This window comes from Hydra vulgaris, chromosome 05 (assembly GCF_038396675.1).
Source record: "Hydra vulgaris chromosome 05, alternate assembly HydraT2T_AEP".
Taxonomy (NCBI): domain Eukaryota; kingdom Metazoa; phylum Cnidaria; class Hydrozoa; order Anthoathecata; family Hydridae; genus Hydra; species Hydra vulgaris.
In genome coordinates, this window is record NC_088924.1 from 42,807,801 (window position 1) to 42,824,112 (window position 16,312).

General features: G+C 27.2%; 1 protein-coding gene across 1 annotated transcript in view; it reads left to right on the forward strand.

Moving 5' to 3' along the window:
- LOC136080066 (uncharacterized) overlaps window positions 1-16,312 on the forward strand; it is a 126,070-nt gene that overhangs the window by 29,299 nt on the left and 80,459 nt on the right. Inside the window, exon 4 of the mRNA XM_065796680.1 lies at window positions 5,638-5,906. Coding sequence (XP_065652752.1) covers window positions 5,638-5,906 — 269 coding nt within the window. The remainder of the gene's footprint in view (window positions 1-5,637; window positions 5,907-16,312) is intronic.

Here is a 16,312-nt window from a genome sequence, read left to right on the forward strand (position 1 = left end):
TAATCAGCTTTAGGTTTGTAATAAGTAGTGCCATGTCAGGGTGAGTCCGAAGAAGCAGTACATTATGAAAGTTATAAAGATATCGTTGTATGGTCGTACCACATAAGGAAGAAAAAGGACAAACTGAAAAAAAGCGAGGGTTAGAGACAAGACACAAAACAAAAAGTGAAGGTAAGTGGTTATAGTTGTCTGCAAAACGAGTCACAAAGTTTACTATTAAGCAAAACATTGAGAAATGTAGAGCTTATAAATTTTGCTTCTAGCAGGGTCAGTGGTGTCATGAATCAAGCCATTAAGTATAATGAGCAATAAAGTTGCTAATAACAACAGTATTGGTTGAGGGGTAAAGTAAAAAAAGCAAGAGAAAGTGCATAGTTAATTTGGTCATAAACTACATTTAAAAAAGCGCAGTCTTTAGAAGAAGGCGAACAATGAAGAGCAAAAAAGCAAAGCTGACTTTTCGACCAAATAGATGAACTGAAGACTAAGCATTTGCAATGTCTAGACATCAGTTTATTTAATTGTCAAATGCTTTTAATGAAATAAGCTCAGCAGTACTGTTAATGGAATTAGCTTCTATTAAAGCTACCACAGAGCTCGAGAAATGATTTTTAAATCTTAATGCATTTTTGAAAATCAATAGTCTTATTATATTTTATTATTACAAACGCTTACAATAAAAAACTTTTTACAAAACTAAATTGACCAAAAGTTTTTAAGATCAACTATGAACCAAGAAACTTTGAACTGCTTAACTATACTATCTAGTAATGCAGGTTAATTAAAATTTTTTGACAAAGATTCTCTAATTGACAAATTTTCTCAACAAAAGCAGCATAAAATTTTTTTTTAACTAAAATTCTTTAATAGTCACGTAAAAACAAAAAATATTTAGGTAATTATAAAAGATATGGTTAAAAGTTATTTTTTAGTTTGTCTTGTAATTTCACATTTTATAAACAAAGTTATCATTATTATTATATATGTAGTATATTGAAAAGAAACTCTCATAAAAAAATTTAAAAACTACAATTTATGTTTCACACCCAAGTATAAATATTTCTTACGAAAAAAAAGTACACCAGAAACGAAACATTTTCAAAACCACAGTACCTTGTCCTGTTGTGACCAAGATTTAAAAAAAAATTCTGTCAATATCTAAAAAAATAAAATGGGCTTAAACATGGTGGTCTAGAAATTTTTGTGTTTTTTTTCAAAATATCTTAAATACGTCAAAATTAATCGACAGATTTAAAACTTCATTCAAAAGTCTTTTCTTGTTAAAAAGTTATTATTATTTATAGTTTATTATTGCCCAATTAAGTCCAAATAATAACTTTAAAAGGTCACAATATTTAAACGACAATTTTTTTGAAATGAAATTTAAAATTTATTGATAAATTTTGATTGAAGTTAATATGGAAAGAAAAAAAAAATTAAAGGAGGCGTTTTAAGGAGGTTACGTTAAGGGCGTGTTTTTATAATTTTAATATGATTGGGTCCAATCACTGGGTCACAAATAAAAAAGATTTTAATTTTTTTGTTGAGTTTTTTAGTGATTTTAACATAACAAGTTAATAATAAATGTTTCAAATTTTACAAACTAACTTTTCACAATAAATGATATATATATATAAATAAATATATATATATATATATATATATATATATATATATATATATATATATATATATATATATATATATATATATATATATATATATATATATATATATTCATATACCATTTACAGTATCGGGCAAAACGAGTGCAACCAAATAATGCTAGTTTAGTTTCTTTATATGAAAGTGCTGCATTTTTTCAATTTAGAGAAATAACTATGTAACTGTTTAGAGACAAAGTTCTTCAGGTTTTATTCATCACAAAGTTCATTATTTGTACACGAAAATTAAAAAATTATTCAAAAGTATTAAAAAAATTTGATTTCCTTCTGGACAAAACAAGTGCGAATCGACAAAATGTTGACCAAGTTGTATTTCGCTATCAATATTTCGTGGCAAACCCGTTGTTGTCGATCACAGTCTTGCATCTTCGAGGCATAGATTCGATCAGGTGATCAATGAAGCTTTGTGGAATCGCTGCTCAGGCCTTTTGGATTTGTTCAAACAGTTGATCCTTATTACGTACCCCTTTACGATTAATTCTGCGGTTGACGATCTCCCACAGGTTCTCGATAGCGTTGAGATCCGGAGATTGAGGCGGTCAATCCATCACCGATAGGTGGTTGTCTTGAAACCACTGCTTGACTACTTTTGCAGTGTGAATCGGATCGCTGTCTTGGTGAAAAACCCATTTTATTGGCATATTCCATTCAGCATGAGGTAACATCTTTCAGGATATTTTTATACATGAAACGGTCCATTATTCCATTGTTTCGATGTATTGGACCTAGACCGTTAGCGGAAAAAAACCCCCAGATGACTGATTGACTTCCATATACCGACTGAATTACATGTCGATTTACATGTCTCTTATATAGTAAAATGAACCTGTGTGAACCCGTTCTGGAAGATTCTAGATGTTTTTTTTCGTTGCTTCTATAAGCTTCTGGGTGCGTCTGGATGCTTCTGAATGTTTCTGGATATTTCTGGATGCTACTGGATGCTTCCAGATGCTTCTTATGGAAACTTCTGGAAGCTTCTGCATGCTTCTGGAAACTTCTGGATACTTCCTTTAATTATTAAAAAACTTCCGTGACGTTTACACGGACCAGACTTAAGAAAATGAAACAAACCAAAAAAGTTGCACTTGTTTTGTCAGCTGCAAAATGGCACTTGTCAACGAAATTCTGCCTGTGTTCTGTCACCTGTCAGCTGATTGCTTATGTCATGGCATGCTATGACTCCAAACTCCTCAACTGTTTGCTGTGGTAGTATAGTTCGTTTCGTTTTTTAAGACATGTAAAATTGGAACACTTTTTAGCATTGTTCGATGTTGGTTGCAAATGTTTTGTCCAATACTGTATATATATATATATTTAATCAGCAAGACTTTTAGAAAAAAAGTATGACGCAAGTTGAATGTAATTATAACTTTATGAAAGTTTTTCGAAAAATTTTTATGACACTTGGATACCTTGTAACCTTTTTCCTAGAACTGACTAAAATTATGATTAACAGATTGGTATGCTTGTTCGCTCCAAGTGGCTTGACATTTTGTTTGAATACTTACTTGATATCATTTTTAAAAATTCTACTGTAAGTTTTGCTAACGCGTGTACCTTAGGTGATACTCTTCATCCATGTTTACAGTAGGCTTCTTGACAATCTTTTATTTTTATTTCGTAGTCGGATTTAAAGTCATTGCTAAACAATTTACTTTAACTTCTTTCAAGCATTAATGTTATTTCCTCGCAGGCAGCGCAACCTCGCAGCAAAACAAGACAAACTAAAAAATTGTCTAACAAAAATTTTACGTTCAACTTATACTTTACCAATCACCTTGAATATGCTCATAAAAAAACAAGCGCTTAAACTATATTTATATTTTTTCAAGTAAACTACGTCAGTTCAGACCGCTGTACATAATTTCTCCTATGCAATTCAATTTCTTCTCCTCAGGGATCACATTCGGAAGAGCAACAATCTTCAGAGAATCGAACGGGTATCAGTCGTTCTCGATTACTTCTCCGCAGGAGAATTTCGGTTTCCGGAACTCGTCGCCGGTCTCCAGATAATTCGTATCCTCACTTGTCGGCGAGGTCTCCATGTTTTCGCTGCAACTTATACTATTGTTGCTAACCTCTATTTATATATCTGTCACATTGTTTATTCGAGTTTGCTGCGTTCCGCTTCTCGGTCTGATGTGCTTAACTTGGCACGGCACCCCGTCTACATCAACCACTTGTTCCGACACATCCCGAGTAATGATACCTGGACGCCATTTTGTCACACATTGTGCCTCGGGTGGTTTCAGCCACACACTCTTGCCAACTCGTGATTTCTCAGACCCATTCACCAACGGTTCATTCTTTTTGTCCAATCATTTGATCCTTTCGGCATAGGCGTGCAGTTTAATGAACGAACTTTCTCCATCTTTGTCAATTGAGACGTTGTACCAATAAACAGCCTCCGATATGGAAATACTTGATTGCTTTGCCACTCTTTTGACAGTTAGGTTGTTTCTTTCAATGATGCCATTACCCGAAGGACAGTATGCAGTTCTAAGCTTCAAATACACCCCCCATCATTCAAGAAGTTTTCTAGTTACTTCACTTCTAAATGCAGTGTCATTGTCAGTCAATATTTCTTCTGGTGCTCTCCTTCCGCAATATATGAACTGCAACTGGCGAATTACTGCAATGCTTCCCTGCGAATGTTATAGTATAAGCTGTTGCTTTTTTTATGAGCATATTTGAGATGATTTGTTAAGTATAAATTGATCGTGAGATTTTTGCAAGATAGTTTTTTAAAAATAGTATAAGCCTTACACTATTTTTCTTTTCATATTAACTACTATCAAAATTTATCGACAAATTTTAAATATCATTTCAAAAAAAATATGCCGTTCAAATGTTGTGACCTTTTAAAATTATTATTTGGACTTAATTGGGCAATAATAGACTATAAATAGAAATAACTTTTTAACAAGAAGAAATTTTTGTATGAAATTTTAAATCTGTTGATTAATTTTAACGTAGTTTAAGATATTGTGAAATTTTTTTTATTTTATTGAAGTCATACATGGGATACGGGGACCCAAGTTTTAGATTTAATATGGTTTCCAGTCTCAAGTTTGCTTGCAAGTTTTTCTCAAGCATTTTTATTTTGCGTTTACATGATTATTACAAATTTTATAAAAGCACTATTTCTGAAAGTTCTATCTTAAGCGCTAAAAATTCTGGACCAGCTTTTTAAACCCCATTTTATTTTTTAAATATTGACAGAATATTTTTAAAATCTAGGTCAACCGAAAGAGGTAAAATGGTTTCAAAAATGTAATCCGTTTCTGGTGTACAATTTTTTTTGTAAGAAATGTTACTTCTAGGGTGTGACTTGAATTAACTAAAACTACGGGCAAACAATAAAAATTATCATAAAGACAAATATTGATAAAGTTTAGTTCTTATTGAGCCCGAAAACTCCGTAAAATTATTTAAATTTGATAATGGCAAAGAACAAAAAAAGGAACTCAAATTGTTTTGACTGACTATGTTTTAGGGTTTGGAAAATTGTAATGACTTAATGCCCGTTAGGATGTAAATCCGGCTCTGTTTAAAATTACAAATATAAACCAGCAAAAATATTAATAAAAGTTATCAAATTATTTGGAAACTATTGCAAATAAATAAATATTTTGTATTTCATTTTAATAAACTTAGTATAATTTTATCATTTTGATAAATATAATACAATAATATATTCACAAAAAGTATGTATTGCATGTATACTTAGGAATTTTTAATTTCAAATTTTTCTTGTTAATACAAGACAGAATTTTGAATTAAACCAACAAAACTTTAGAAACAAAATAATAAAAAATATAAATAAAGAAATAAATAAAAGAATTAGGGTTGCTTTAATTCTAATTCCAGTATTAATATGTAGATAATAATAAATATAGTATTGTACTAGTAATTATAACATTTTAATTTAGTAGTTGTACATATTTTAAAGGAGATCCATTTAAATTAAATCAATCTGATTATGAATGTGGCAGTTATGGCACCATTACAGTACTAACTATGTACTTTGTTGTTGATGCATCAGATACTTTTGTTGTGAATACTATAAACATGGGTTCGAACTCAAGTCTTTCTACTTCAGTTTTAATGATGCAATACGATACTAACTTAATAACATATGATAATGCATTTGTTGGGTTTTATTATGAAGCAAGAGTATCTCTTCTTAATTATCTTTTTAACTATACTACAACATTTAAGGTATGATTTTCTTATATATTAAACCAAATTATTATTTAATTCATTTAAGTTTGTAATTCTTCAATTATTTAAATATCATTTAGTAAAATCCCCTCAAAAAAGTGGCTAAAAAAATTTAACTTAACTCTAGGAAAAATAAACCTCCCCCCTCCTTTTTTCTCTGCATCAACAAACCAGACAAAACCACACAATAAAAGTACTTCAATAAACATAAAAAAAAAACTTATCAAACTTATAGACATATATTTCCCTCTTCTCAAAGCTGCATTCAATTTTTTTCTAGAAAGAGTTATAAAATAACTAATTGCTAAAAAAATAATATAGAAATAATTATAAAAGTTCACACCTATGTATTAACTTTAAATCATGAAGACATAAAATAAGACAAGTTAAATGAATAATAGAATGAGAAAGGCAAAGGAATGAGCTTTAGTTTCAGCAGTTTCAACGGTTCTAGATTCACTTCATTGATTGTGAAGAGAGTAAAAGTTACTAATCACTATAATAATGTTTTACGGATAAGATAAAATGGGTTGGTTAATATGATCAGAAATGCCGTTTAAAAAAAAAGTAGTCTTGTAAATGTATATTAATATTAGTAAATTTATTTATTAGTAACCAGGATTCCTTTACGGTTTGGAACAATAGAAATTATTTATATTCTTATAAAACATAAAAAAAAAATAAAAAATTTGTTCAAATTGAGTTGGCATAAATAAGCAAAATTGAAATCTAAATATCTCAATAACTTTAAGCAGTTAGATACTCAGACTTTCAAGTTTGCTTAATTTTCAATAGTATTTTAACATCATATTATATATTAGGCAACTTAATAGAATTGCTCATTCGAGCTTGTTTGGCAAAGAACTCTTGGCAGGCATTGCAACCGAGGTAATGGCGAGAAAGAGTCTCAGCACTTTTTGTAATAAGAAAACGTGAACGAAAGTGTATGCAAATATCTAACTAATGTAAACTTCATATTAAGTAATGTTAAAACGCTTCTAATGTTTTGTAGAAAATATATACATAACATATATAAATATACTACAGACATATTTTTCTTATATACTACATAATACATAAATTATTTGAGAAAACTTTAAATTTTTGTTTTTACAATCAGAAGTGTTTTTAGTAATATATAGTTTTTTACTATAAATATATACAGCAAGGTTGAAAAACTTTCAAAACGCTTCTGGGAGGACTTGAACCCCCGAAATAACACTAATGACAACGCACTAAACCACTGAGCCGCCAAAGAGATGCGTTTAGGAGGAAAACAAATCATTTTATAAATCTTTTATAAGCTCTACATTTGCGAAAATGGTAGGCTTTTAATATTTTCGCTCTTAAAGCAGTGTTTAAGAATAAATTATTTTACTAAAAAATAATGAAGTAAATAAGGAATAAGTATAGGAATAATTGGTGTGGAATAGAAAAGTATTGAAATGGTCGGTTCGGTAAAGATCTGCATTTTGTGGGTCCGAACTGCTAAAATATAAACGAATAAAAAGTATGGAAAAGCTTGGTGTGGAATAGACTTACAAAGACCCATATTTTTACGGTTTCGGTCAGCTAGTATATAAAAATTAGCAAGCTCCAAAATATAGGGTGTCCCGTTTCCATATTTTTTTATTGTTGAGTTAAACTTTCTTTGTAAGGTGCATAATCATTTAAAAGTAGTAATTGTAAAATTTTTGGACAATCAGACATTATTTTAGGATAGCATAGCTATCTAAATTGGGTATTTTGGCGCATATTTTTCACAATTTTTGAAGATTTCACATTCGGTTTTTCAAAATTCATTAAAGAACATTTAGTACACTATTTTTTACAAATAATGTATTGCAGATAAAAAAAATGGGCTGAAAGAAAAATATTTAGGTGTCGCGTAGTATCACGTTCGGTTATTTTGCCATCATTGAGTCAATTTTTAAGTTCTTGCTGCAGTTCTTAGATCTGTCGGCAGAATGCAAGTGTAATAAAAACATAAAAGAAATACTAATAAACTCAATTACAAATGCAGCCACTAATTGGAAAACCACTCGTTAACCTTATTATATGTAAAGATAATTAATATAGTATTGTTAAATTAATACAAGTTTACGAATACAAATTACAATATAAAGTTTTAAAAGAATTTATTTAAAAGCAATTAAAATTTTATGGGAACTTTCCTGGAGAATTTCAATAAAATATGCAACCTTTTATGGCAATGTAATGTTATTAACTGCTAATTTTTACGTAAGTTAGACTTTTAAGCAAACGTGCAATTCAGAACGGCTAGCAGTTGTACCAAAATGCTTTGTTTTCAAATTCATTAGTATAATAGTTTAAATATGGAAATTAAATAAGTCTAGAGTGGGGAAACATTATGTCGGGTGAGTAAATATATATGTATATATATATATATATATATATATATATATATATATATATATATATATATATATAAATATATATATATATATATATATTTACATATAGATCTATAGTTTGTTGGCTTTGGGAAGAGCGGAAGGAAAAAAGTGATTCTTACGCCAACATATACGTCACTTTTAATTACTTTTAACTTTCGTCCAACATTTCCGTGTTGGACGAAAGTAAAAACCATTAATTTAATTACAAATTAATCGTTTTTTAAAAAAACCACAAAAACGCAAATTTAATTGACCAGAATGTTTTAAAAACATTGTGAATGTTTTTAACAATATAAACAATGTTTTTATTTTATTTTTTTTAATAAAATGTTTTTATTTTTATTTTTTTTAATAAAATGTTTTTATTTTTATTTTTTTTACTGAAAATCATGCGCGGAGTGTTGCTACATCGACTATCTTATAGCCTGACTCGCAAGGGAGTGCTGCTACATCGACTGACAAATAGCCTGACTCGCAAGGGAGTGCTGCTACATCGACTGACAAATAGCCTGACTCGCAAGGGAGTGCTGCTACATCGACTGACAAATAGCCTGACCCGCAAGGGAGTGCTGCTACATCGACTGAGGGTTTGGTTAGGGCAGGCAGTCTATCATTATTAAAAAAAAAAAATTCCGGTCTTGCATTTTAATTTTTATTTTTTGTCTACAAAATATAAAAAACTCTTTCTGACAACATCAATGGGTTGTTTATATATATATATATATATATATATATATATATATATATATATATATATATACATATATATATATATATATATATATATATATGTATATATATATATATATATACATATATATATATATATATATATATACATATATATATATATATATATATATATATATATATATATATATATATATATATATATATATATATATATATATATATTGTCAAAAAATTAGTAAAATAAAGTAGCAACATAATAAAATGAATGTCCAATTATTAAAAAGTAAAACAAAAAGAAATTATTGGTGCTTGTAAAATTAGATGCAGTTGCTCGCCGCTTTTTGAGTTAAAGCTTTTTTATTCACGCCTTTTTCTCACGTATGAGCAAGTGTTGAAAGTAAAAACCTTCGCCCAAAAAAAAAAGCATTCACTCAAAATTTTTATTCACATAATTTGAGCAATTACTCTAAAAACTCGGAGTAAAAGCAATTAGTCATTTTTATTTACCCGGCCTTTTTTACATTTAGGAAACTAATATCAAGACGAGTTTATTTATTTATTTATTTTGTTCTTTTTATTTATTTAAAATAAGTTTTACAATAAAAGAACATGAAATCCATATAGTAAGAGATAGAAACTTTGATAACTTCACAATGAGAATGCCGATACTTGCAGAAGATCATAAGATCTAGAACACGCATAAACAAACTAAAATATAAGTATATGCGCGTGTGTGTGCGCGCGCGCGTGCGTGTGTGTCTGTGTGTGTGTGTGTGTGTGTGTGTGTGTGTGTGTGTGTGTGTGTGTGTGTGTGTGTGTGTGTGTGTGTGTGTAAATGCAAATACACATGCATACAAATAATTAGGGATTGCAATCCCGTAATCCCACGGGATCCCGCATTAATTTAGCGCATGCGAGATCCCGCAAAAACTACTGCGGGACTTGCGTGGTTTTGAAATTATTACTTTTAAACAAAAAAAGTCAATTCTTTTGAACAAAAAAGGCAAAAAGATATCAAGTTAAAAGTGATTAATGTATTTGCGAAACAAATCCATTTAAAAATTCAGTAGTCATTTAATGCACAATAAAGTGTATACTGAGAAACTATATGCAGATACGACCATACTGAGTCAGGATTACTTGAAATGTTTTATTATCTGTCTAAGAGCCGATTATTTATTTATTAAATAAGTAAAAGCAATTTATGAGAAACTGTCTAAGTTTTTCAATATTATTATTTTTACTTCTAATATATATATATATATATATATATATATATATATATATATATATATATATATATATATATATATATATATATATATGTATATATATATATATATATATATATATATATATATATATATATATATATATATATGCATATATATATATATATATATATATGCATATATATGTATATATATATATATATATATATATATATATATATATATATATATATATATATATATATATATATATAATGTATATATATATATTCAGCTATTAAAATATTTTTTTTAGCTATAAATATAACAAAATCATTCAAAAACAAACGATTATTTAGCAAAAAACCATAGTCGAACTCATTCAAATTTTTTTTTGTTTAGTTAATGATTATGTTGAAATTTTCGCTAATGAGTATGTTGAAATTTTTGTTAATGAGTAGGTTGAAAACGTAAAATGTTAAACGTGGAACACTATGTTTGATATATTAGAAAGATTTCATAGACTAAAAGTGCGTATTGAAAAAGCCTTAATTGATTTTGGGTCAGAAATTCGTTTCACCCAAGAAAAATGGTCCCAAATCAATGACTTAATTATTTGCGTAACACCACTAAAACTTGGTCTCGAACTATAATGCAAAAAAATTAAATCTTGTCACTGTGGATACAACTTTTCAATTTATGTTAGATAAATTACGAAAGCAATCATCACTTTTGAGCATAGATTTAGCCGCGGCATTTCGTGAGAGGTTTACACAATGTCTTAATATGAATTTAAATTGACTACTAATTTACTTACAAAACCCTAAAAAATATGAACAAAAAGTTTAAAAAATGAAAAAACTTTTTTAATGCCAAAAAGAACCGTTATGCGTCAAGAAATAAAAAAAGTATTGATAAGAGTTTATACAATTGAAAGAAATGAAGACGAAGAAAATGAACTCGAAGAAAAAGAAGCTGTAGATTTCTATTAACAATTCCCAAATACTTACTCCTACAGTTCTATTGCTAAAAAAAGAATTGGAAAATCAAATACAGAAAGAAGAGAAAAGTTGGACAGAAAATGTAAAGGAGATACCAAGTTTAGATTCTTTAGAATTTGATAAATTATTGAAGCAGTAAATGTCTGCCTATGAAAGTTACGGAGTAAGAGGCAAGTTTCTTGATATAGCGCATAGCTACTTGTTGAATATACTACCAACAAGCGTAGAGGCCGAGCGAGCTTTTTCAGCTGCTGGCTATATATGCAGTCCTTTGAGGAGTAGATTAAGTGATGATACTTTAAATAGGGTCTGTTTCAAAAGAGCGCATTTCTTACAATCATTTTTTTATATATAATATTTTATAAAATAAATAAAGCCAATAGACGCTCTACGTAAAGCTAAGAGATGTTCTACGTATTTTGGCTTATCTTTTTGTTCATTAAATGATTTACAAATTTTTTTATCTTTCTGTTCTTTATTGATTTACAAATGAACTTTATTTACCTCATCTTATCAATTTAATAAGTTGAGTAAATATTTGCCGATATACTTGAAAGAAAAATACAATTATCATTTTGCCTTTTATAATGTGCATAAGGAATCTACCAAATCCCGCGGGATCCGCACAGAAATTAAAAATTTCCGCCCGGATCCTGCGGGATTGAAAAGTGTGCGGGATTGCAATCCCAACAAATAATACACATAAATAGTATATACCAATATACACTTTTTGTTATTATACGTACTAGCAGTAAGCAACCCGTAATACGGGTTATTAGTAATTAAATCCTTTATAACAATAAAAACACATTAATAACTTGATATATTATCTAAAAAATTAAATACAAATTTATCTATAAATAACATTTTAAGTTTGACTCCCTATCAGCAATGCCATTGCTTATAGTTAACGACATAAAAACTGCATTAACATCAGTTAAGTTCGTTTTAAAATCTGTCACAACACAGCAGGTACCAGTAAAGAAAAGTAAAGTAGAAAAGTCAAAAGACAGCAAATACCTATAAAAAGAAATAAAAAAAATTGCAATTTTTAATTACAAAAGTATTATTTGCATTTTATTGTTAGTAGAATTAGGATATTACGGAGAGTATAAAAAACAAAAAATAGCCATAACAACCTAGTTCTATCAACACAAAACACAGTAACAATAGCACATAGTATAAGATATTTGTAAGCACACACTACTATGAGTCTCCAGAATAATTAAAAAAGAAAATATTATAAAAAGGATAGACAATACAATGTAATAACACCACAAATTAATAAGATATTTTATTAACTAAAATACTTGAACTAAAAAGATTTTATTAGTTACAATATTTGAACAATCGAAGGACAATTACAGCTATGAATTTGAGCAATTATATCAGAAAATAGAAAGCAGCTTGTAAGATATTTTTTATAAATGGTCATTATCAATTGTGGTATAAAGAAATATGTAATAAGTTTTATTAATTCTCCCTCTCATCTAAGAGAAAGAGGGAAAGAAAGAAAGTGTTTTCAAAGCAGAATGTTAAAAAAAGTAAAAAAACACATAATAGATAATAGTAACTGGTTTTAATGTTACCAGTAAACAAATTTAGTTTACCTTGATTAAAAAACAAATTCTCAGCATTTCTTAATTAAGCACCAGCTTTTTTCTGACTGTTTAATAATGATTAATAGAGTAAACTTAACATCATATTAAATTTACAAAATTAAAACCATGTTTCAACAGTAAGCAAACAAATCAAGTGATAACAAAGGCAACTAAAAAAAAAGAACTAATACGTTTGAAATTAAATAAATTTTTTAAATCATTTATGTTATTAACTATTTGTTTATAAATTGTTGTTATAAACTGTTATTAATCTAAATATTACTATAAATATATATACTATAAATCACTCAATATATTACTACAAATATATAAATAATATTTCTATAAATAGAAAAATTCATACTTTGCTTTGTTCTCAAGTGTCTAAACTATAATCGAATTAACAGACATTAACACTGCTTGACACTGAATTCTTGCAAGTAAGTTATCTGCTCGTTGACCTGCATTTCAACAACAAATAATTTTATCCTACCTGGATCTATCTATTTCATTTGACAACAACTATACGTCGCCTTTTACCATTTACAATAATAACTTCAAGCCTAATATTGTCCATTTCAATTTCACTATTATCATTAAACATATTACCAATAATATAACTATGGTTACAACTGAATAATAAATAAACATAAAAGAATCATACAAATTGCAATCTTTTCTAATCAAAGACTATATTTCAACGTAAAATTTATTGTAAAAATGAGATTTTCTAACCAATGTTGCATGTTTAGGATTGTGCACCAATTATGCCATCTCTTGGAAAAAAAAAGGTGAATAAACCGTAGGATCTAAGTTAGCTGACATTCTCAATAAAACTTTTAAATGACCTTTTAGGTAAATAACTTGCCTGGAAGCAGGTGCAGCACCATCTTCAACGAATACAACAGAAACTTAAGTATTTATAGTTTGCAAATGAACTATTAAATTATGTAAGCAAAGTTGATTGCGATGTTATCGCTTTCTTAAATTTACTGCTGCAAGTGGGTCAGAGATATACAGTTGATAATGTTAGGGGAATATCTTGATCTGGCCTAAGATTATCTACACAATGAAAAACTTGACCACATATTTTAAAACATGGTGGCCTATGATTTATTGGTTAAACCACATTATCAGTAAATAAAGCAAAATAAATGCAGGCATATCAAATTCTAATGTATTTTTAAAAATTGATATTAGAATTATGATATATATATATATATATATATATATATATATATATATATATATACATATATATATATATATATATATATATATATATATATATATATATATATATATATATATATATATATATATATATATATATATATATATATATATATATATGTATATATCTATCTATATATATATATTTATATATATATATATATATATATACATATATATATATGTATGTATATATATATATATATACATATATATATATATATTATATATATATATATATATATATATATATATATATATATATATATATATATATATATATATATATATATATATATATATATATATATATATATAAAACTTCCTGTAAATCTTGCAGAAATAGTGAAAATAGAAGCAAAACTACCTTTCTATTATGGCAACATAAAAAATGTGTTTTATCAAGAAATTTTTAAACACAGCAATGCCGACAGATCCAGCTCATTTCTCCTAAATAATTATAATCTAGAATAGTATCACTTCTTGCTATACAATATATTCTAATTGTCTAGCAGCATTTTGTACACTTTGAGGATGATTAACCTCATCTAGGCTTTTATTTATCTCATGTATTTATGTGATAATTACTTTTAACTCCTCTAACCATGATGTACTACTTTAGGTATAAATTAATTTCTTCTTACCAAGCAGCATTTTTTATATTTTGATGATAATTAACTTCAGCTTGCCTAGTTCTAATCCTTTCAATAAATTATCAATTATTTTTAAGTTGATAGTATTTCTTCTAATAACTTATTTAAGCCTAATATCGACCATCCAAAAAAAAAAGAGAAAAGAAGTTAAATAAAAATATCAAAATATTAATAGTCTGGAGGGGTAAACATATTTACAAAGTGGTAAACATATCTACAAAAAGATAAATAATAATGTTCAAGTAAAAATCAACAAAAACCTGCAATCCTAATAACAAAGATATTATTTGGTAATAAAAACGAAAACACAATGTTGAATCTTACTTGGTTTCTCATTTATAAAACATTTTTATTTAACTAATTAAAAGAAAAAAAGAAAAAAACAATATCAAAGTGCCTTATGTTAAGCAATGTATTTGAAAAGAAAAATCAAATGCAATTGCTTTAGAATAAATATAATATATATCAACCTCTACAATTCAACTCATAAGCTTAACCACTGGTTTACCATTGAGGTCAAAAATTAGTAAATAAAAGTTAAAACATTTTGTTACAATTATTATTTAAAATAAAAACCTCTGAAAATGTAATTTAGGATTTAATAATATCCATATTTTTTCACTATGTCAGTTAGTGTATTTTTATCTAAAGTATTGAAAAAGATGAAGCCATTTAAGAACAAATTAAAAAATTTAAATATATATTCAGATACCTTAAAAAGAAGCATAACTCAACATATTTTTGACAACTTCGAATATAATTTCTTTTCTTTTTACTACATTTCTCTATTTTCTATTTTACTATTTTCTATAACTTATTTTTTTGATCTAAAAGAAAATAAACAGATACAGAGAAATATAAAATATACTGAAATATAAGCAAATTTATGTAAATACACTTACATGTTCACAAATAACAGTCTTATTTTATCTAAAGAAAAGGAAACAGGCTATAAAAATTTGAAAAAAACAAACAACCATCAACAAAAAACATTTATTTATAATTTTATAGTAAAGTTAAACAGTGAATAACATTAAATAGGCGTATTAATATGTAGGTAAATCAAGTTATTAAAACTGATAGATACTTAATATTTATAAAATATTTGTAGTACGTACAAAATAATACATAAAACAGTCACGTTCAAATTTACATAAAAAAATATTAATGTAAAAAGGAAATATTTATACATATATATATATATATATATATAAATGACATAACTCATATAATACAGGATAAGAGGATTTTATTTCACATCTGGGTTTTTTATATTAATTTAATTATTTATCGATCCTCTGTTTCTTTACTTTATTGTTTTTTTAATAAATGATAAAAAATAATTCCTTTAAACATTGCTCTTAGAGCAATAAAAAATATAAATAAGCACGTATTACTCGCATGCTCAGAGATCATTAGAACTCTTACAACATTTATTTATTTTAAAAGTAAAAGTCTCGATTGAATAAAAACACCTTACTTTATAAAGAACCGTTTTTTAATGTCTTAGATACGCAGATTAACCTTATTGATTGCATAAATATTTAACATAAATATCTCTTAGGGTTCAGACTATTGTAATTGTAATTGTAAT